The sequence below is a fragment of the Odontesthes bonariensis genome, chromosome 4 (genome assembly GCF_027942865.1).
Source record: "Odontesthes bonariensis isolate fOdoBon6 chromosome 4, fOdoBon6.hap1, whole genome shotgun sequence".
NCBI classification, from domain to species: domain Eukaryota; kingdom Metazoa; phylum Chordata; class Actinopteri; order Atheriniformes; family Atherinopsidae; genus Odontesthes; species Odontesthes bonariensis.
Window position 1 is genome coordinate 13015597 of NC_134509.1, and position 24298 is coordinate 13039894.

At 39.9% G+C, this 24298-nt stretch overlaps 1 protein-coding gene across 2 annotated transcripts; it reads left to right on the plus strand.

The window, feature by feature from the left end:
- Nucleotides 1-1489: 1489 nt before the first annotated feature.
- LOC142378495 (polyunsaturated fatty acid lipoxygenase ALOX15B-like) lies at nucleotides 1490-12064 on the plus strand. Of its 2 annotated transcripts, none has more exons than XM_075463044.1 (15): nucleotides 1490-1544; nucleotides 1731-1908; nucleotides 2217-2421; nucleotides 2554-2635; nucleotides 2855-2977; nucleotides 3092-3195; nucleotides 5239-5405; nucleotides 5565-5708; nucleotides 8207-8410; nucleotides 8661-8747; nucleotides 8845-9014; nucleotides 10082-10203; nucleotides 10315-10415; nucleotides 10875-11045; nucleotides 11286-12064. In XM_075463044.1, the coding sequence occupies exons 2-15, from the start codon at nucleotides 1756-1758 to the stop codon at nucleotides 11463-11465; spliced, it is 2013 nt and encodes a 670-aa protein (XP_075319159.1). In that variant the 5' UTR covers nucleotides 1490-1544; nucleotides 1731-1755; the 3' UTR covers nucleotides 11466-12064. The 2 variants fall into 2 exon arrangements, with proteins under 2 accessions (XP_075319159.1, XP_075319160.1); XM_075463045.1 differs by lacking the exon at nucleotides 1490-1544 and adding an exon at nucleotides 1559-1619.
- The last annotated feature ends 12234 nt before the right edge of the window (nucleotides 12065-24298 follow it).

Below are 24298 nucleotides of genomic sequence, written 5' to 3' on the forward strand. Positions count from 1 at the left end.
GTTATCACAGCTCTCATTAAAGAAAAACGATTAAGGTTTGAAATATCTGAATTAGAGGAGTTGTTGCTCTCCTCAGAAACCTTAAAAGGAAAAATTAGTATATTTTACAACCTTATGATAAAAGAAAGCTCATCATCATTTGTGTTGGTTAGGAAAATATGGGAGAAGGACATGGGGAAAATATTTGATGATAATGCATGGTTAAATATTTGTAACAACATTCACTTCCCCTTTACAAGTAACAAAATCAAAGAAGGTAATTTCCAATTTTTCTACAAAACCTATCTAACCCCTTCAAAAATGCATAAAATATCAAAAGATATCACAGCTGTTTGCCAAAGATGTAGTAAGGCGGAAGGGACGTTCATGCATATGTTTTGGGATTGTAGCCTCTTAAAAAATTACTGGAGCTCGATCCACTCATTTACTGAAGTAGTTTTGGATAGACAGTTCGAACTGTCCAGTAGTCTATATCTACTCAAGGATACAAAGGCCTTAGCGTTGGATCAGTCAAAAAGATGATTATTCATTTTGATAACTCATTTTGCAAAGAAATGTATACTTACATTCTGGAAGAATGAAGTACCCCCATCTTTTAAGATGTTTGTGGATCAATTATCCTCTTTCTTTCCCTTAGAGAAAATAACTTTGGAGAAATATGACAAGAGGGTTATCTTTTTGATGATCTTTGGCGTCCTATAATTTCAGGTTTGACAAACTTGAACAAGTAGAGGGATAAACCTAGACACGATATTGGCATTCCGCTTTTTTCTTTTTCTCTTATGCTGATTAGTAACTATATGTACATATTGAGGTTGAAAGCAAAGCCCCCCCACCCCACCCCATCCTGCCAACATTAACAATTATACATGTATATATACTATATATGCATAGGCCCTAACAGACACTTGGGCATTTATGGATATACATATGGAGGTATGACGGGACATGGGGGTGGGTTTTATTAGACTTTTTTTTTTAATCTTATTTATTTATTTATGGATTTATTTTTCATTTCAGGAATTAGCCCAAGTTTTATGTTTTTAATATATATGTATTTTCTTTTTCATTAACATAACTTCTTTTCTCTCTTCTTTTTCATACAATGTTGTGTTTTGGATCATCCCCGTATGGGTGGGGGGTGGGGGGGGTGGGGTTGTTGGAGGAGTAAGAGGGTGGGGTGAGTAAGATAACATGAATGGGGGGTGAGGGGTACGTGGGAAAATAATTCTTTAAAAGGACTTGCAAGCCATATGAAGAAAGACAATTTATGTTTGTATTATTTGAATGTCCTTTGAAAATAAAAAGATATTACAAAAAAATAAATAAATAAATAAAAAAAAAATTCCTGGAAATCCCCGGCGGTGAGGTGAGTTGCTTCACAGGTTCAGTAATCGTTCATACATTTCAACACTTCATCAGTGGAGATGTCCATTGGTTCTGGAAGGATACTCCCACAAAACCATGTGTTTTTAAAGAGACATCAGAGGTGTTGCACCAAGCCTGAAGATCTTCAGAGGAACTTCTTACTGTCATTAGCAGAGGTAAGAGAGATGCTTGCTATGAGGATTTCAGTGAGCTGTGATTGGACTGAAGCAGAGGATTGGAAAGAGAGAAATGTAATATGAAATTGTCAGACCATAAATTCTGTGGCTTTAAACATCTTGGTTAATTTACTGATGACTGGCCTAATCAGTGCTGTTAATGTGTATTTTTCTCTCCCCTGTCAGAACTGATCAACTTTCAAGAGTGAAAATGGTGGATTACGAAGTGACTGTATTCACCTCCAATCGCATTGCCTCCTCCACTTTTAACAACGTCTTCATGAAGCTGGTGGGCACAGATGGGGAAAGTGAGCGCGAGTGGCTCATAAGCTTGAAAGGGGCTATAGCATTCGTCAAAGGAGCTGTAAGTCTGGAAGACCAAGCTCAATCTTTAAACGTTTCAAATGTTTCCTCAGCCTTGCCTCACATGAACAATCTCAGTCTCATGTTTAGCAACAGGATATGTGCAGCATGAGCAAAAATGACCCAAAAAGAAACCTGCAAGAAAATCATATTTGCTTCAGTGTGATCACATTGCACATACATTTCATGTTCTCCACTGTTCTTGCAGTCATCATATGCTGATTTCTTAGTTGTCACAGCTCAGCTCTCGCTTTTTAAGCACACTTGATGTCTCGGAGTGTTTTCTAACAATGCTTTCACTTTGTTTAGGTCACATCTTTTACTGTGTCCTGCCCCGCTTCCATTGGAAAACTGGTGCTGATTGAACTGGACAAACAGCCTCTCCCGCTGTTTCCACAAGACTCTTGGTTTCCTGCCAAAGTGGAAGTGAAATCCCCTGAGGGACACACCTACAACTTTCCCATCTACCGCTGGATCACTGACAGTCAGGTGCACCGCTTCAGAGAGGGAACAGGTTTGTGAAACTGTTTCTGTCATAAAAAAAGTACACATTAAAAAAAGAGCAGGTTCTATAAATCAGATAAATTCATCTTAACACACTTGATTTACTGACAGTTTAAAACCTTGTTGTTCGTTTTTTTTTCAGCCCTGAGAGTCTTTGAAGATGACCATCATCTTGGCAGATACAGTCGAGAACAAGAGCTTCAGGAGCGTAAAGAAGACTATCGGTGAGAGCTCAGAGCTTTTACACTTGTCAGTGTTATGCACCCAGAGACAAACGAGAACACAAACCTCCTCAGCCCTGGTTGGAGTAAATAAACTATCACATGACATTTTTAATCTGCCAGGATTTGTTTGAAACACATTCAAATATGTCTAAGAATTCAAGTGATTTATGATTGCAAACTCAAAAATTAAACAGCAGACACCTTATTTACTCTTCGCAGCTGGGATGTGTACGAGGAGGGAATACCCCATTACATGAAGGTAGATGACCCTCTTTCGCTGCCTTGTGAGGTCCGTTTTTCCTTCACCAAGACCAAAGAGTTTTTGTTCACTGCAGCCACAGGGTGAAGTCATTATATTCTATCATATATATTTCTACTTGTTCATATTTTTATTTACCTATATATTTTTTAAAGTGTCACATTAAAGTCACTGTTTTTCTTTTCTCATTTTTCCAGACTGACAGAGCTGAAGCTGAAGGGTTTGGCTGATTGTAAGAAGAGTTGGACCAATATTGATGACATTGATCGGGTGTTTTGCTGTAAACAGACTGACATAACAGGTACAATATAATTCCTGCAGTTTATTTAACTGTATACAAGTATAAACCAAGCAGCCGCTCGGAGTGAGTTTTACCAGTCAGGAAGAGAATTATAAAATTTAAATATTGAAAGGGGCAGGAATTTACATATAAATTCTTTTTGCCAGAATTATGAAGCTGTGCATCCAAAGTTAGATAATGTTACAAACACTAAACATAAGAACCAAAATTATATTAAAAAAAAAAGCCATCTTCATGAAAGTGTCTTTTATGTCAAGATTTTGTTATCTTACTTCGTCAATGAGGTCTTCAGAATATGAGGTGTGTTCATTCAAACTGCACATCCTTCCTTTACAAATACCAGTATGTGTGCAGGAAAAGGCACAACTAAGGATTATGTATAAAGGCATGATTTATGCATCAGACCCACAATCTTTTGGGGTGTCTTGGTACACAGTTTACACAGCACACTGCCTAACTTGAACAAGCAGTGTTGAAGCACCTTCGTTGCTGGGTTTTTTTATGACCCACCAGGCCAAAATAGGGGATCAAAGGGGATACACCTCTCCACCTGCTAAAAAGGTAGTGATAGACTCAAATCGGTGTGTGAGTGTATGGGACAGCCAGCATGGCGGACCATGTGGCCAAAAATACCTATGATTTCATTGCTTTTTCCACATCAACTGTTGTGTGAATGGGACCCAAGGTGATACTGATAAGCTACTATAGCTCAGAAATCCATAAGTCAGAAGCTATGCTAATCTGCTGAATGTGCATACAAAGACATGTAAACAACAGATCTAAACTGGACCATTGAGCAGTAAAGTTAAAGTGGTCTGGCTTAAGCACAGGGACCCTAATCTGACCCTTACTGAAACAGCACTCCTGACAGCCCTCTGTTTGGACGGTGTGGAGACCGAGCAAGACCCCGCCCTTTTGGTGAAGTCAGCAGCTGCCAGTTTCTGTATGTTTGTACATTGGCTAAGGACACACTGTCATGCTGCTTGTGGCAAGCTTCGGTGTGTTTTCATACATTAACCGTCATCAAAACCTGGTTATCTGCTGTGTAATTTAATGCAGTAAATTGAAACATTATTAAGATATTCCTCCAGTGATACCAAACAATACTCCAGCTCTCTCTATAGATATAGATAGTTACTCTATTAATCAGAGAGGGAAATAGTGTAGCAGAGAAGCTGCAAGTTAGTAGCAGGTGCTACTAAACAATGCTTTTTGTACAAGATGGAACAAGACAGAGGTCTACACTGTGTAACTCATGGTAATGTGCATGTGCTGTTAATGGCTGTGTTTAAACATTTTGTATATTGTAACATAAAAAACTATTGCACTTGGAGAACTACATCTTTATCAGAAACATGCAAATAATGTTATGTTAACACACCAAGAGCAGTCCACAGCGTTCAGTGTGGCAACAAGAGTGAGGAGAGCACCGTTGTTGTGTTGAAAACCCCCCTTATCCACACAGCTGCATGAACGTTCAACTATAAATCATTCAGTTAACAACATAATGGTGCAACAACAAAGATATTTTAAAAAGTAACAGCAGAAAGACATACATGGTCTTTAGCTAACTTTTATTGGAACATTATCCTCAAAGTAGTTTCTCTACTGGGCTCTTTAATTGTGTGAGGTTTGTGGTAGATGGGGCTCAGAGGTCGAGGATTAGCAGCTGAAGTGGAGAAAACCTAAGGAGTGGCGTCAATCCATATATTCGGAGGGGATGCCAGCGTTATGTTTTTAGGGAATTTTACACTTGACAGTGATTTACAACACCAAAATTATGCTCCCAACAACAGAAAAAAAGGGGATTTTTTTTTCCTTAATTCATTAACTTTAAAAAATGTGGAAATATCTAAAGGCAAAAACAATTAAAGGTTCTACAGTGCTCTTTATTTTTATTCATGACAAAAGTAAATAATCGAGATGTGTACTGATAACTGGGACATAAATGTGTATAAACTCTCTAACATCCTGTTTTAGCTAAAGTGCTCGAGCAGGTTTTTGCTTTATGCAAACTAAAATGACATCTTATTCCTTTTGCAGACTATGTCCAAAAACATTGGAAGGAAGACGCTTTCTTTGGCTACCAGTTTCTAAATGGTGTCAATCCAATGTTGATCCGACGTTGTAAAACCCTGCCCAGTAACTTTCCTGTCACTGATTACATGGTCTTCCCCCATGGTCAGAGGAGTTTGGCTGATGAAATGAAGGTGATGCCTCATATTGAAATGCATTGGACTGGAGCTTTCTTTGTATCTACTTGATACTTTAGATGTGCGCTTTGCTAAATGAATGTGTTCACATTGTAAAATCCAGATGGTAAATATGTGAGACAGAGCATTTCTTAACTTTCCATGAAATTCAAACAGAAAGGCAACATATTCCTGTGTGACTACAAGCATATGGATGGAGTGAAAGCAAACACCATCAATGGAAAGCAGCAGTACTTGATGGCTCCACTCGTCCTGTTCCAAAAAACTCCAGATGATAAACTGATGCCAATTGCTATCCAGGTGAGATTAACACTCAGATACAGTAAAGTAAAGCCTTTAGTGAAATTCAGATTTGTCATTATGAAAAATATTTTATATATTATTATATATATATATATTTATTATTTATATATATTTTATAAAATGCAATGAGTATTAAAGGTTTATGATACAGGTCAGTTTAATTCATGAAGCACAACAACACAAACTTGTCTGAAAGGGCATTACCATCAGAACAAAAAAAATTATCATTCATTCTCTGCAGACATAGAATAGACATAAATGGCAATAGTGTAATTACACTCTCAGAGAGCAAACTGAGATGAAGCAACATGTAAAGTTGTGTCACTGCAACTGCCATTCTGCTTCCCTCTTTCCAACTGTCAAACACCTGTAGCTTTACACACGCACACACACACACACACACACACACAATGATATGTTTAGGGAAGTAGTTGTCAGGCCCAGGAACTCAGGACGCAGATGCAGAGATAAGGTCTTCCAATAACAAGCTTTATTGAAAAGCAGAGGATCAATTCTCTGAGAGAGAAGAAAATACAGGCTATGGAATTATCTAACGGAGTGTCTATTTGCACCCCTGGTACAAATAGCCTTGGCCACACAGCTGAGCTATTCACACCCCGTGACGTAACACCAAAATAAAAGCTTCTGGCTTGCACAAAAAACATGGCGGACATCCGTTTTTTTCGTCATCAGAAAGTGAAGAATACTGCTAGGTTTCAGCACTAATATCTGTTCCAATTAAAAACTAGATGGAAACATTGTGTTTTATTTTCATAATTGATGTTCAGTGAACACATTACAACCGTCAGTTTGTTAGTTTTTAGAAATTTCGCGATCATGACGTTCAGCCATATTAACTATAAAGTTACCTGCACACCACAGATATGTTATAGGATCAACTAGCGTAGTGGTAAGCGATTTGGATAAAGACGCAGGAGTGCTGGGTTCGATTCTTGCCCGATGCGTTTTGGCGGTGATAGTGCGCGTACCAAAGACTCTGCAGAGAAGGCGCGCAATTTGAAAAACAATTCTGTTCTCAAACGGAAGTTTTGATTGCAACAATTAGCTAGTGCACCAGGGTGTAACTAGCACACTTTGTTATAAATAGCATACCTTATTCTGAATGTCTATTAGCACCCCTGGTACAATAGCTTTACACTATTCACACCACTGATCTATAAAGAAGGTTCTTTATAGATCTGTGATTCTTCACACCCCGTGAATTACCACCAAAAACACCTTGCTCGTGAGCACAAAGGCCATTGCGGACATTCGTTTTTTCTTCATCAGAAAGCGAAGAATTCTGATGATCTTTTTAAATTGAAAAAACCCATTGAAATATAGATGTCTTTCTTAACTCTTAGCTGAGGACATCTCTGGCCTAATGGGCGACGTAATCCTCCATACGGGAGACAGTGGTTCAACTAGCTATCATTTCATGCTAAATCACTTCTCCCATTTTTCGTTAAGCTTAAAGTTATGATTATTAGCTATATAACCCAAGCAACCATGAAGCAAAACTTTAGCTGCCATTTCAGTTTATTTTTTCATAATCATCCATACAAATAGCATACACTTCTAATTGCACCGGGGTACAAATAGCATACACTTCTAATTGCACCGGGGTACAAATAGCATACACTTCTAATTGCACCAGACGGGGTATCAATAGAACACATTGCTGAGTGCACCGGGGTACGAATAGCATTCACTTCTATTTGCACCAGGGTACAATCAGCATACAGTGCTGATTGTACCAGGGGTGCAAATAGCCTTACCCATTATCTAAATATACTTCTCCCAAAAATAGTAGAAGTATAGCTATAAAAATTATCAAAATAATACTCGCTCCACTATGAGGAGGAAAAAACAAAAGACTATCAAAAGTTATAAGTAACACAAAATCACTCCCGCTACAGAGGACAGACTAATAAGACTATGGTAAGTAATTAACTGAAAAACACTCCTGAAAAGCAGAGGCACTAGGCTATGAAAAATATTTAAGAAAATAAAGAATCACTCCACTCGGAGGAAACAAAAGAACTATGAAACATATACTATGGTTTAACCAATCTATGACATGAAAATTACCAATACCATAAACTCTAAGAGAAACAGAACAAACCGCAAAGGTTGCTTGGAATCAAGGCTGTGACAAGACTTGGGAAGGCTCGAGTGAACGCACGTAGATACTGACGAATACGACACACTGGCACAAGACAAGGGGAGATGCAGACTCTTATACACTGGATTAACAGGGAACAGGTGGAAACATTCATCCGACTATCAGACCGAGACAGACGAGAAAGGGCAAGTGACCTGAAACGAGAGGAGAGTTAATCAATAAATAAAAAGCTGACTCAGTGGAGACGGTACCAAAACATAAGCTTACAATAATAAAGGCAAACACACAACAAGCACAGGGAAATCTTCATCCTTTTTGATGACTATGCTGTATGTATGAATGACCCACATGTTCCCTCCTTCTCCTGCAGCTGAAGCAGAAACCAGCACAGGACAACCCGATCTTCCTCCCTACGGATTCTGAGTATGACTGGCTGCTGGCAAAGATTTTTGTGAGAAGTGCAGATTTCAGTGAACATCAGCTCAATGTTCACCTGCTGCGCACTCACCTGCTGGCTGAGGTCTTTGCAGTCTCACTGCTGCGCAACGTGCCCAGGGTGCACCCTCTCTACAAGGTAACTTATAGCTCTCCTACCGATGTGGAAGACACTTATTGTAAGTCGCTTTGGATAAAAGCGTCTGCAAAATGACCGTAATGTAATGTAACTGAAGATGATGAACCATCATGTCTCAGAATGCAAGTATTGGCAAATATTTCACACTGCTGCATGGTGTAGAAGCATGCAGACTTCAGTCAGGGTAAAAACACAGAGCACATGGAATAACAACTCACTGTGTTGCTAACAGAGTTCTCTTTTTCCTCAGCTTCTCGTACCTCACACTCGCTACACTTTGCAGATCAACTTCTTGGCCCGAAGGTTGCTAATATCAAAGGATGGTGTTTTCACTCAGGTAGGAGAGACTGACTAGACAATACTCAACATTGTTTTTTGATTTTTCAGTATGATAGAAAGTATTTGTCTTTAACTGTAATGGGACTATTCTTTAGTTTACAGCCTCTGGTGGAAAGGGTATGGTCACCATTCTGAGGAGATCATTGTCCTCAGTGACATACAGGTCCCTCTGTATCCCTGAGGACATTGCTGACCGTGGGCTGGAGGACGTGCCAAACTTCTACTACAGGGATGATGGACTCAGGCTTTGGGAAATCATGCACAGGTACAACAGACAACTCCCATTTTTTGTGGCATATAGGACGTGTATGATAGCAAAGACATGTTATAGATACTTTATCATGCTAAATTTCCAAACAATCATGGGGGCTATCGGGGCTTATCTACATGCATCTACTGGGATGACATCATTGACGCGCCGCTGCAGCACAGCTCATTCACTCTGTGCTCTGTGACGGTCGGCTATCTTTACACAGAGTTTGTTATTGTTAGTTTTGTGCAACATGGCAATTTGGAAATACGCAATAACGAACCATGTTGCCAGCAGCAGGAGCAAATAGTGTCAACTCAGTAGACGCGTGTGTAGATAAGCCCCCGATAACAACAACACGGCAGCTCTGAACTAACAGTGCAATAGTACGTGTTCATTCATCTTAAAGTATTGGTGAAATAAAGACAGATAATGCCTTATTTAGAGGCTGTATTGTCTGCCCCGTCACTCCTGTTATATGGATATAAGCTGATCTCGAGTGATCTAAATACATCCAAAGGACGCCGACTTTCACCAAACTGTTATTGGTGAGTAGATGAACATATTCTATGTCAGATATAAGGTCCAGGTTTAAAAAAAAAAAAAAAACTTCCCCTTTAAAGTCATGTTGTTGTTAAAAATGTTTTGATCTCACGTTTGATATTCATATTTCATTATTTCTACATTTACAGGACTCTAGCCTGACAAATGTAAATTACACTCAATTTTGCATCTTACCCTGTTTCCTTTACTGTCATTCCTTTTCTGTAACTTTCAACAAAAATAAAACATAACATTTTCAAATATTTGGTAATATTAAAAAATTCTTAACACATTACATATTCCTTAGACAATAATGGCATCTACCCCAAATGTGAAATGCAATAGGCAAGGCAAGGCAAGGCAAGGCAAGGCAAGGCAAGGCAAGGCAAGGCAAGGCAAGGCAAGGCAAGGCAAGGCAAGGCAAGGCAAGGCAAGGCAAGGCAAGGCAAGGCATCTTTATTTATATAGCGCATTTCATACCACAGGCAACTCAATGTGCTTTTAATATATTTTACAAAATGTTTCCCTATCTCTTTAAGGTTTGTGAAGGGAATCCTCGGCTACTACTACAAGAATGATCGTGAAGTCCAGCAAGACTCTGAACTACAGAAGTGGATTTCTGACATTTTCGAACATGGATTTCTTTCCAAAGAAGGCACAGGTGAGTTTTTAAGAAAATCTTAAGCTTTGTTGTAGTAACGATAATTTGTGAGTGTATTAAGAATTTGTTAATTGTTGTTAAATGATAAAGTTTATTCATTCTCATTTCCAGGAATTCCACAGAGATTTACCACTGTGGCTGAGCTCATACAGTTTGTTACCATGGTGATCTTCACTGGCTCAACCCAGCATGCTGCGGTGAACTCTGGACAGGTAAAGAAAAATGTTTTTTTTATGAGACCAAAAGCATGCCATACTGGACTCTTTTTCTGGGCTGATTTATAATGAGGATAATATCTTCTGTGATGTGAGTTTGTTGTACCAACATGCAAGCAGTTTACAAGTAGTGATAAAACTGTATTGTTGATTAAGGTCAAGTGGAGATTCCATTTGTTTTGCAGGCAAGATGAAAAGTCAGTGCATCATGAAATAAGTTTTTTGCCAGATTTCATCCTCTGTGAATCTTTGTACAAATCTTTGTGCAAAATTTGAGAGGAAATAATCCAGTAGTTAAAACATTTCCACCTGGAACAAGCTTGGCTGACTCACCAAGAGGTCGATCGCATAAGTGATTGAGAGGATGCTACTAAAGTTAAACATAGCCGACTGTTTGGTCATTTAAGAGCAAAAACGGATCAATAACACATGATATTACTTATTTATTTCCTGCAGTATGACTATGGTGGCTGGATGCCAAACAGCCCAATCTCTCTGCAACTTCCCCCACCAACCGTGAAGGGGAAAGCGACTGAAGCCACAATGTTCAGCACATTCCCAGATGTCAACACAACAGTTCAGGGCATGGCCACTATGTGGCTGCTCAGCCAGCAGTCCAGCGACTTCGTAAGTGTGCAAAACCTCAAGTCAAATTATACTGTAACATTTACTGTCTGTACAAGTTGTTTCAAGAAAACTAATAAGATAAAAGCTTTTTGAGCTGCTAAAAGTATACTGCTTACCTTCAACAGCTCTACATTATAATGCAAAGAGCCTGTTAGATACAGTTTATTATCAACTGTTTGGTAAATATTTTAATGTTTGTGACAAAAAAGAAAGAAATAAACATGTCACCCATCTCATCAGGTCCCTCTTGGCCATTACCCCGAAGACCACTTCAGTGAAGAGACTCCCCTTCGGGTTATGAAGAACTTCCAAAAAGAGCTTCAGGGGTTAAGTGCAAATATCAAAACCAGAAACAAACATCTGGAAGTGCCATACACATACATGGATCCAGAGAAGGTAGAAAACAGTGTAGCTATATGAATATTAAAGATTGGAACCTCCACAACAGATGTTTTTGTTTAATCGTTGATCACTATTAGGTAGTTCACGAGTTGTTTGTGATCTGTGCCTTAAAAGCTATGTTCTAGTCTCCAGTAAGAGGTGGCTCCCACGGTCACAGAAAGAAACAAATTTGCACAAAACATAAATGGGAAATTACTCTGCTTCTCTCTTGATTTGGAATTTCAGTAAACATTTCCTGAAATAACTTTATGGTCTCACACCCAGTTAAATATGTTTTACTATGTCAGAATTCACATGTTTGATTAAATAGTTTTGTGTCATTTCTGTGATTTTTTTTTTTTTTTTTTTTTTTTTTTTTTATTATTTTTCTCAGCAGGGGCCTTTCTGTGTGGGGTTTATTATCTCTTCTTTGTGGGGTTTCTCTGAATAAAGCAGCTTTTTCCAACAGTCCAAAAATATGCATTTTAGATTTAACTGGTGATTTTAAAAATGACTGCAAGAATGCAGGTTGTTTGTCTGTGTTATCCCTGTGATAGACTGGTAAACTGTTCAGAGTGTGCCCTTCCTTTTTCCCAATCACAGCTGAGATGTTAACAAATTGTTCCAATAAATTTTGCTGAATGAAAGTAAATGTCTTGGCTCTGTGAATTTAAGGGTGTGTTTTTTGCCTACAAGTTACATTTTTGAGGCAGAACACAGAACGTACTTTACTGCTACTGTGGGTGCAGAATTGCTTTCAAAGGTATAGACAAGAAGGTAAAAAAACTGTAGAACAGGTACAAAAACTTTTGTCAAGGTACAAAGATTGTACTTAGGTTCAGCTGGAGTGGAAATGCATATGTTTCTTCTTGGGATCATTCCTGTGTCTTGATTTCTGAGTATGTTGGGACAGATTTACCAAACTGGGCAAAATGGAATCGACAAAGACGAGCACAATCATCATGGGGTTGCAAACAAGAATAACTTTTGTTAATGAGGGTAATTTACTAAAAACACATTATTTGTTATTTAACCTACATTAAAAAGAAAGAAATTAAGAGAAAAAAATTGTCTCATCAGTCTGAGAAGTTTAAATGTTGTTCAAACATGGTTCTCTGCATGTGTTTCCTTATAAGCATCCTGAGAAAGTGGAGTCTCTTACGTGTTGTCTTCACCATGGAGGGGATGTTGGCTGACTAGGATGGAGCCTTTTATGGGAGAACACCAATGAATTAAAAGGACTCCACACGCTTAACACGCTCCCAGTTAAAGTAGAGTACGGCATGAGTCATGCCATTTCCTGTAGTGCAATATCAGTTCTTTGGCCATCGTGGTGTTCAAAACCAGGTTGTTTGCAGAGCACTGGGTGGACGGTCTCTGTATGTATATGCTGATTCATCTCCACCTGTGGGGGCCAAGTCTGATATGCTGAGTGATTTCTCAAAAATTCCTTGATCCAGGTACAGAAACTTAAGCCCAAGCGCAGCAGTTTACCAACCAGAATAACTGGGATGTTGGTATTAAAGACACAAAAGTCAATGAACACCATCCTCATATAGTTATGGCAGCGATCCAGGTGCCTCAATGCAGTGTGTTGCTATGGCAATAGCATCTTAGGTGGACTGTTTGCCTCAGAAAGAAAAAAACAATGAGGATCAAGTGACTGTTTGAGGATGGCTTTGTGATGCAGGATCAGATTTTCAAAACACTTCAGGATGATAGAAGTGTGAGCAACTGACCTGGAGATGATGGGGCTGCAGAGGCTTGCTTTTTGGGAACTGGGATGTAGGGAAATGTTAGAAATCCTGCTGAAGACCCCGTCAAGCTGATTAGCACCAGTCTGAAGTCGTTGGCCTTCACACCATCTATTTGCCTTTATATTATAGTTTATTTATTTCTGCTAGGTAGGCTTGTTATTTTTGTTTTATAGTCTTGATCCCCAGTGATAAACATCAACTGAATCTTTTCTAGTGTTGTCAGAACCCAAAGTAAACTTCAGGGCAACAGTCCAAGTTTCCCATCAATGGGCCTCATGCAAGAACATTTTCGTATTTTTATTCTAAATTTCTCTTACTTTTTTCGTAAGAAGATCTCGTACGAACACGCCACGTCAGATTCAACAAACGCTCTTAACTTCGGAAAAAGTGTGTAAATGACCAGCGTAAATGATGAATCGCACCCGTGCGTATCTAAGTTCATGTGCACGAGGATAGTAGATTTGCATACTCCACGCCCAAAATAATACCATATAAGGCTGTGCTTCCTCTCTCTATCCAAATCTGTCATTTTTAGCAGTGTCAGCAGTGGAATTACGGGACCTGCTAAAGCAAAGAAATGGGAAGCAATTACGAGTGCTATTAATTCTGTGTCACCTGTAGTTCGCAATGTCACCGAAATAAAAAAATAAATGGTTTGATATGAAAATGGCTTAAAAAAAAACGTCTCGCCATGGGCAGGCGATCGATGACTTCAACTAAAGCCGTGCAATCAGTTGTTGCCTCATCATGATGGCTCTTTGATGGGACGGTCCATGAGGGGGGTCTTCTGGCACCAAACCTTCTGTTCTGCCTGGGCTGGTTCAGGTTGTAGGAGACCGTTCATGGCAATATTGCGCAAATCTGGCATGCCTTCTCTGGGCTATTTGCCCCCTGCTGTATCGAGACACACCCACCTGGCCTTCAGCTCAGTGCGCTCCACGACAGCACGGGTGCTTTGATGCGTATATGCGTCTCGTGCTCCAATTATGATTGGCAGTCCAGCCACGGGATGAAAGTCCCTCTTAATTTGTACTTGTTGGACAGCGGTGTATGGGAATCTGATGTACCATGGTTGATAAACTGATGAGAGTTTTGATGACCAAGGGGAGCGCACGATTCACAGGGGACACCCCCGATCTGTCTCCAGTCTCCCTCTGAAAGGTTCCAGTGGCCAAAAATCCAAGGATGGTGAGGACCTGGGCGTGTGGTGGAATCGGGTTTGATCGGCGTGTTTTTCTCTGGAGTTGTGGCTCTGGCAAGCTGCATATTTGTAGCAGCACAGTCTTTGGGAATCTTAATCGCGATGTCAGCCATTCGTCTGTCTCCACACGGTCTCTTCCAAGAGCCTGACGCGCTAAGGCATCCAAAAGTAGCAAGACAGCCGCTGTGCTTCCCGTTACAGATTCAAATGAACCTTCAATTAGTGCACAATTTAAGTCAAACAGAATAATGTCAGCATAATTATGGGTATAATGTAAATTTATTTATGTTTTCTTCAAAGTAATTAAATATACAATCCATTAGTCAAGCAAACTTGATTTGAATAACAGCGGACTATTTTACGAAACTCCTACGACAGGTCTGGATCACTCGTAAATTCTGTTCCTACCTGAAAGAAAACGTAAAATACGAAAAGATTGGTGAATGCGCAAATTCTCTTAAATCACTCGTACGGACGATTTAATAACAAATCTGTGCGTACGAACGGTTCTTGCATGAGGCCCAATGTGTGTATGTTTAGAGATGCTGCAAGAGTTTAACAAATGGAAAGAGGGAAACAAACTGTCAGTTTTGGTGATAAAACATTTCATGTTGTTATATAAATACACAAATATACAAAGGACAAATCTATTTAATGTCTGTGTGTACTGAGAGAGAAATCACTTCTGGACAGTGAGTTTTTGATCTAAACCTGCCAACACCCGGCTCCTGTTCTACACAAACCCTGCCTCCACCCGTTCCCTGCACCACTTCACCAGAATATTCTACCTCTCCCTGGCCCAGGCAGTCATCCCTCCCTGCCTAAAATCAGCCACATTCCTCCCAGTGCCGAAGAAGACTCCCACCACCAGCCTAAATGATTAACGTCCTGTGGCCCTCACTCCGGTAATCATGAAGTGCTTCGAGAGCAGTGTTGTATAGTAACGAAGTAAAAATACTTCACAACTGTACTTAAGTATATTTTGGAATACTTTGTACTTTCCTCGAGTTTAAAATTTTTTGACAACTTTCACTTTTATTTCACTATATTTCCGAACTTAATTGCATACTTTTACTCCAATACATTTTCATTGTTCGGTTTAGTTACTCTTTACAAAAAAAAAGAGAGAGAGAGAGAAAAAAAACGCAACAGTGTTTTGACCCTATGCATGTTATGCCTAGCCTGGCGACGCCATCCTACGTACTTCCGCCCAAAGATTTTGGCTCCGCACATAGTCTGGCCAAATCCCCCTACCTCGGTTCGCTCAGTGTTTTGCCAATCAGCAAACAGTTGGGAGTGGTGACGCAGAACTTACGCGCGGAGTCCATTGTAGTCCATGTAATTGTAGTTCAACCGCAGCGGAAATAAACATGGCGACGGAAGAAGATACGCTAGAAGCTATCCATGAAGTTGTCTCAACTCTGGAGAGCATTACACAATTGAAACAAGAGCAAGAGGAATGCCTCGTCAACTTTGTTAGTGGCAAGGATGTCGTAGCTCTCCTTCCAACTGGCTTTGGGAAAAGTTTGGTAATGAAAGCGGATGTGGGACGCTTGATTCCCGAGCTAGAGCATCGCGAGAGTAAGCATGAACCTCGGCGCATAACCTACGTCCTTTCTAAACATTACTGATTGGTTAAGGGAACTCCAATGAATTTAAGTTGCTGAGTAAGGTCCCACCCTCCATGGAAACGGATTCCTCTTGGGTTTTCCCAGACTGTTTGACGGAGTCAACAGTCGGCTTTCGCCCAGGCTATGTTATGCCTGCCCAAAGACGTGGAAATTCTATCTTACAGAAACTCCCCTTTTTTAGGTTTTAAGGTAGTTTTACAAAAAAGGCCTTCCTCTTCAGATGCCAGATAAGCTGCAGTTCCCTCCCAATTCTTTTTTTCTTTTGTATAATGACCGGTTGTGTGTGCACCTCCTATAGCTTGTGAAGTACAGTAATCGTAACAGCTTATTTTCTTGGTGATGTTGGCCGCATTTTCTGTATTTTCTGAGTTATTTTATTTATTTTTTAGAAAGGTTTACAAAAGGGTTTCAAACTGGACTCCCTCTTCAGATGCCAGATAAGCTTCAGTTTTCTCCTATTTTTTTCTTTAAATTTTGTTTATAATGATGGCAATAACAGTAGCAGCCTCTTTTGTTTAATTTTTTTCTTAATGGTGTAATGTACGCCTCATTTTCAGCACTGACCTTACTTGAAGAAAAAAAACTTAAAGGTTCACAAAGTTTGTATTTTCTGTCTAAACCTGGTCTAAATTTTGCCTGCACTTGGTTATGTGTAGATTTTAGGTGTATTTGACCTTCAAAGTTTACCAAAATATAAAAAATGTCATTCAAACTGCATTTGCCTTGTTTACTTTTTACTTATACTTTTCATTACATTACTTAAGTACATCTATTTTTACAGTAATTCTCATACTTAAGTACAAGACGTTTCGGATACTTTAAGACTTTAACTCAAGTAACATTTCAGTCAGTAACTTGGACTTTTACCAAAGTCATATTTTGGAGGGGTACCTATACTTTTACTTGAGTGTGAGATTTCAGTACTTTATACAACACTGTTCGAGAGACTGGTTCTTCAGCACATCAAGGACTGTCTCCGCCCAGACTTCGACCCCCACCAGTTTGCATGCCGCACCAACAGATCCACAGAGGATGCCATCGCCGTAGCTCTCCACTCTGCGCTGAGCCACCTCAAGCATTACAGCTAAGCTTTCAATACAATCATTCCAGACATTCGCATCACCAAACTGGACACACTCGGCCTCCCCCCTCTCACATGTGCCTGGATAAAGGACTTTTTCACCAACTGGCCCCAGACTGTGAGACTTGGTCCCCACCTTGAGCCCCCTCCTGTACTGTCTCTACAACTACGATTGCAGTCCGGCCCACAAAAAGAACCGAATCGTCAAGTTTGCTGACGACACCACAGTGGTTGGACTCATCTCAAGGGGAGATGAGGCAGCCCACAGAGAGGAGGTTCTGAAGTTGGCAGCCTGGTGTTGAGAGCCAAGAAAACCAAGGAGCTAATCGTCGACTTCAGGAAGTACCGCACCGACCTAGTCCCCCTCTAAATCAACGGCGAGTGTGTGGAGAGGGTCCACACCTTCCGGTTTCATGGCGTCCTCATCTCCGCTGACATCTCCTGGACAGACAACATCACAGCGGTCATAAAAAAGGCTCAGCAACAGCTACACTTCCTGAGAGTCCTCAGGAAGCACAATTTGGACTCAAACCTGCTGCTGACCTTCTACCGCTCATCCATCGAGAGCCTGCTGACATACTGTATCACAGTATGGTACGGCAGCTGCACCAAGGCAGACAGGGAGAGGCTTCAGAGAGTAGTGAAGACAGGGCAGAGGATCATTGGCTGCCCTCTCCCCTCCCTGATGGACATTTACACTTTCCGCTGCCTCAGCAGAGCAAAAACCATCACCAAGGACAGCTCCCACCTGATCGACAGATTCAGTGGGTATAGAAAATGGATGGATAAACTGCTGGTAAAATTAGGGATGTCAGGGTTATAGATTTTGATGGTACGATTGTCATCTGAGAAACAATCATGATTTTATGATTATTTTGTATTAATTCATTTTTGAACAGTACTAATTAAGATAATCACAGACCTCTGCTCTTTAAACATAATTTTTGATGATCCCAGCTATGTGCTGTCAGATTTTTCTTTTCTTTTCATTAAATAAAAAAAAAAACTCTAAGCTAACATTAACAAAATTGATCTTATTAGTGCCTCTTTTGCTATGACAGGTCAAATTGTTCGCGGTCCGTTTCCTGCTGTGCAGCACACCAGGAAGTTATAAATGAAAAGAACTTGTGTGTCGCATTTAAAACTACGTAAGAACAGTAAGCTAACTCTGCATGTCTTTTTTTCTTCAGACATCCATTTGGATGTCTTGAATGTAGGTCATATCAGTGCAATGAAATTGGACCTCTGGGTCTCTTTTAAAGAGGTACTAAACACATAGGCATGTTTTATTTAAGTATGTCCTGCTGTGACCTGTGGTTGGACCATCCAACTCAACACATAACCAGTTTTTGTGGGCCATGTTGCAACATGACATGTGGATGGGTAACCAACTCATGTCAATTGAGTCAGAAACCTGGATAGGATAACATTGTATTGTTTGAACTCGCACATTGATCTTTGATGATGCACAATGTTCTTAAAATTAAATTACTTCACATAGGATTAAAATTAATTAGATTGTGAAATTATTATAAATATGGTCAAGTAAGCAGTTAACTAATTTTAACCAGTCAGCAAGAATATTAGATAATTACTGTTGGGTCTAAAAGTTAACCCAGCTGGAACACAGTTCACTCAAGACAACCCCAGTGATCAACAAAACACACAGTGCACAAGATTGTATTTTTACTTGCAAGGGGAGCCAGACGGAGTGACAGAACTTACTCCTTCACCCGTGCTCAAACGACTCCATCTGACTTTCCCCGTGTAGTTCTTTTTATTACACAGCTTAGTTACAATCAGCATACGTAAAACAATCTTGTGAGCAAAATGCAACAAATGTTTCACTGGGACATCTAGTTCCTCACGTGTTGAGTGGTTGCACATTCTCCTGCATGGGAAGACCAGAGCACCCTGTTTCCCACAGTTCCCTTGAATTACTTTGTATCACACTAAGCAAAGTTCACACACTACATGTCTGTCTATAAAATGTTGTTTACTAAAAATGAAAATCTATATACAGTTTTCCAACATTTCCCTCCTGTTTTTCATTTCTAGTTACCATGAGTCAACATCAACCTAGTACCATTCACATAATGTGTTTTCAGTATTGGTGTCACTTAGACTGTAGCATCCTTGCCGAGCTCCTCCGGGTCATGTTGGACAAGTAAGATGTAGTTAGAAAACAGCCCTGCCATCATATTGTTAATCATTGATTTAAGACTCAGGAAAACAATGGAGCAAACAGGGAAAGCATGGCCACACTGTTTAGACCTAGTCAAGCTGTACATGCGAATCACACCCACAGGGAATGGTTTAACTCCATTTGAAATAGTCCAAGGCAGACCCTTTCGATTACCTGTGTTTGCAGCAGACGAAAATAAAGCAGTAGAAGAGACCACACTGGCAGAATGGATGTGCAAAATGTTGCAAGAGAAAGAAATTGTGAGTGCAAATGATCTGCCGAATGCTGTTATTTCTCCACAGGAACGACATGCCAAACCAGGAGATTGGGTCCTGATAAAAGTCAAGTAAGCAGTTAACTAATTTTAACCAGTCAGCAAGAATATTAGATAATTACATTTGACTGACGTGAGCAGCAAAACCTGAACATACAAACATGCCACCATACAATATACACTCAACGGCCACTTCATTAGAATAGAATGGAATGCCTTTTGTTGTCACTACACACAAGTACAATGAGATTAAAAGCAATTCCTCATTCAGTACAGGCAAAAAATGTATAACGACATACAAGTAGTGCAAAGATTTATACAACATAAAACTGCTAGTGCAGAGAAACATACAGTATATGCAATATTTTAAGTAAATGGATTCACAGTATTTTCATCCATCCATTTTCTATGCCCGCTGAATCTGTCTGTAGGGTCGCGGGAGCCTATCCCGGCTGTCATCGGGCAAGAGGCAGGGTACACCCTGAACAGGTCGCCAGTCCATCACAGGGTCACACAGAGACAAATGAGAGAAACAACCACACACGCTCACACTCCCTCCAAAGGACAAATTTAGACACACCAATTAACCTAACATGTATGTTTTTGGACAGTGGAAGGAAGCTGGAGTACCCAGAGAGAACCCACACATACACAGGGAGAACATGCAAACTCCACACAGAAAGGCCTCAGCCGGGAGTTGAACCTAGAACCTTCTTGCTGTGAGGCGATGGTGCTAACAACCACACCACCGTGCAGCCTCCAGCAGTTTCTCATTTTTAGAATTTTAACCAACTGCTGTACATGTCATATTGATTTGATTGATTTTAGCGTAAGTGAAGAAATAACACCGCAGGCAAAATTTGGTATAGAAAATTAAAAATTATAAAACTATGTCAGATGCGCGCAAACATTGACACTTAAGGAATTCATATTTGTTCTTACGTTATCATACATTTGGACTCAGTTTCAATAACTGCAAACATCCTCTCAATCACTTATGTGATTGACCACTCTTGGTGAGTCAGCCAAGCCTGTTCCAGGTAGAAATGTTTTAACTACTGGATGATTTCCACTGAAATTTTGTACAACTGTACACATCAAAATTTAAACTTTTACCCATTGTTATATAGTTATATAGATTTTGGTAGATCATCAACCGGCTAAAAGATGATGACATTGATGAGGATGTCCTCTCCTTTGAAGATAACTGTCGGATAAGGAATTTCCTCCGAAAACTCAAAGAAACTGGTCAGTAAGGTGTTATCTTAACTTATTCAATCAATTTTACGACCCTTTTCAGTTCCTCAGAATTTTGAATAGATTACTAATTCAATGTGGCATGGTCTTCATCTGAGTCACTGATACGACAGTCTATGTGTGTGGGTGTGTTAAAAGGGACGTAAAATTGATTGAATAAGTTAAGATAACACCTTACTGACCAGTTTCTTTGAGTTTTCGGAGGAAATTCCTTATCCGACAGTTATCTTCAAAGGAGAGGACATCCTCATCAATGTCATCATCTTTTAGCCGGTTGATGATCTACCAAAATCTATATAACTATATAACAATGGGTAAAAGTTTAAATTTTGATGTGTACAGTTGTACAAAATTTCAGTGGAAATCATCCAGTAGTTAAAACATTTCTACCTGGAACAGGCTTGGCTGACTCACCAAGAGTGGTCAATCACATAAGTGATTGAGAGGATGTTTGCAGTTATTGAAACTGAGTCCAAATGTATGATAACGTAAGAACAAATATGAATTCCTTAAGTGTCAATGTTTGCGCGCATCTGACATAGTTTTATAATTTTTAATTTTCTATACCAAATTTTGCCTGCGGTGTTATTTCTTCACTTACGCTAAAATCAATCAAATCAATATGACATGTACAGCAGTTGGTTAAAATTCTAAAAATGAGAAACTGCTGGAGGCTGCACGGTGGTGTGGTTGTTAGCACCATTGCCTCACAGCAAGAAGGTTCTAGGTTCAACTCCTGGTTGGAGCATTTCTGTGTGGAGTTTGCGTGTTCTCCCTGTGTATGTGTGGGTTCTCTCTGGGTACTCCAGCTTCCTTCCACTGTCCAAAAACATACATGTTAGGTTAATTGGTGTGTCTAAATTTGTCCTTTGGAGGGAGTGTGAGCGTGTGTGGTTGTTTCTCTCATTTGTCTCTGTGTGACCCTGTGATGGACTGGCGACCTGTTCAGGGTGTACCCTGCCTCTTGCCCGATGACAGCCGGGATAGGCTCCCGCGACCCTACAGACAGATTCAGCGGGCATAGAAAATGGATGGATGAAAATACTGTGAATCCATTTACTTAAAATATTGCATATACTGTATGTTTCTCTGCACTAGCAGTTTTATGTTGTATAAATCTTTGCACTACTTGTATGTCGTTATACATTTTTTGCCTGTACTGAATGAGGAGTTGCTTTTAATCTCATTGTACTTGTGTGTAGTGACAACAAAAGGCATTCCATTCTATTCTAATGAAGTGGCCGTTGAGTGTATATTGTATGGTGGCATGTTTGTATGTTCAGGTTTTGCTGCTCACGTCAGTCAAATGTAATTATCTAATATTCTTGCTGACTGGTTAAAATTAGTTAACTGCTTACTTGACTTTTATCAGGACCCAATCTCCTGGTTTGGCATGTCGTTCCTGTGGAGAAAAAACAGCATTCGGCAGATCATTTGCACTCACAATTTCTTTCTCTTGCAACATTTTGCACATCCATTCTGCCAGTGTGGTCTCTTCTACTGCTTTATTTTCGTCTGCTGCAAACACAGGTAATCGAAAGGGTCTGCCTTGGACTATTTCAAATGGAGTTAAACCATTCCCTGTGGGTGTGATTCGCATGTACAGCTTGACTAGGTCTAAACAGTGTGGCCATGCTTTCCCTGTTTGCTCCATTGTTTTCCTGAGTCTTAAATCAATGATTAACAATATGATGGCAGGGCTGTTTTCTAACTACATCTTACTTGTCCAACATGACCCGGAGGAGCTCGGCAAGGATGCTACAGTCTAAGTGACACCAATACTGAAAACACATTATGTGAATGGTACTAGGTTGATGTTGACTCATGGTAACTAGAAATGAAAAACAGGAGGGAAATGTTGGAAAACTGTATATAGATTTTCATTTTTAGTAAACAACATTTTATAGACAGACATGTAGTGTGTGAACTTTGCTTAGTGTGATACAAAGTAATTCAAGGGAACTGTGGGAAACAGGGTGCTCTGGTCTTCCCATGCAGGAGAATGTGCAACCACTCAACACGTGAGGAACTAGATGTCCCAGTGAAACATTTGTTGCATTTTGCTCACAAGATTGTTTTACGTATGCTGATTGTAACTAAGCTGTGTAATAAAAAGAACTACACGGGGAAAGTCAGATGGAGTCGTTTGAGCACGGGTGAAGGAGTAAGTTCTGTCACTCCGTCCGGCTCCCCTTGCAAGTAAAAATACAATCTTGTGCACTGTGTGTTTTGTTGATCACTGGGGTTGTCTTGAGTGAACTGTGTTCCAGCTGGGTTAACTTTTAGACCCAACAGTAATTATCTAATATTCTTGCTGACTGGTTAAAATTAGTTAACTGCTTACTTGACCATATTTATAATAATTTCACAATCTAATTTATTTTTAATCCTATGTGAAGTAATTTAATTTTAAGAACATTGTGCATCATCAAAGATCAATGTGCGAGTTCAAACAATACAATGTTATCCTATCCAGGTTTCTGACTCAATTGACATGAGTTGGTTACCCATCCACATGTCATGTTGCAACATGGCCCACAAAAACTGGTTATGTGTTGAGTTGGATGGTCCAACCACAGGTCACAGCAGGACATACTTAAATAAAACATGCCTATGTGTTTAGTACCTCTTTAAAAGAGACCCAGAGGTCCAATTTCATTGCACTGATATGACCTACATTCAAGACATCCAAATGGATGTCTGAAGAAAAAAAGACATGCAGAGTTAGCTTACTGTTCTTACGTAGTTTTAAATGCGACACACAAGTTCTTTTCATTTATAACTTCCTGGTGTGCTGCACAGCAGGAAACGGACCGCGAACAATTTGACCTGTCATAGCAAAAGAGGCACTAATAAGATCAATTTTGTTAATGTTAGCTTAGAGTTTTTTTTTTTATTTAATGAAAAGAAAAGAAAAATCTGACAGCACATAGCTGGGATCATCAAAAATTATGTTTAAAGAGCAGAGGTCTGTGATTATCTTAATTAGTACTGTTCAAAAATGAATTAATACAAAATAATCATAAAATCATGATTGTTTCTCAGATGACAATCGTACCATCAAAATCTATAACCCTGACATCCCTAATTTTACCAGCAGTTTATCCATCCATTTTCTATACCCACTGAATCTGTCGATCAGGTGGGAGCTGTCCTTGGTGATGGTTTTTGCTCTGCTGAGGCAGCGGAAAGTGTAAATGTCCATCAGGGAGGGGAGAGGGCAGCCAATGATCCTCTGCCCTGTCTTCACTACTCTCTGAAGCCTCTCCCTGTCTGCCTTGGTGCAGCTGCCGTACCATACTGTGATACAGTATGTCAGCAGGCTCTTGATGGATGAGCGGTAGAAGGTCAGCAGCAGGTTTGAGTCCAAATTGTGCTTCCTGAGGACTCTCAGGAAGTGTAGCTGTTGCTGAGCCTTTTTTATGACCGCTGTGATGTTGTCTGTCCAGGAGATGTCAGCGGAGATGAGGACGCCATGAAACCGGA

Coding starts and splice junctions, on each gene's coding strand:
- LOC142378495 (XM_075463044.1), top strand. CDS start 1,756: ATGGTGGATTACGAAGTGACTGTATTCACCTCCAATCGCATTGCCTCC. Junction 1,909..2,216: donor TAGCATTCGTCAAAGGAGCT/GTAAGTCTGGAA, acceptor CACTTTGTTTAG/GTCACATCTTTTACTGTGTC. Junction 2,636..2,854: donor GAGCGTAAAGAAGACTATCG/GTGAGAGCTCAG, acceptor TACTCTTCGCAG/CTGGGATGTGTACGAGGAGG.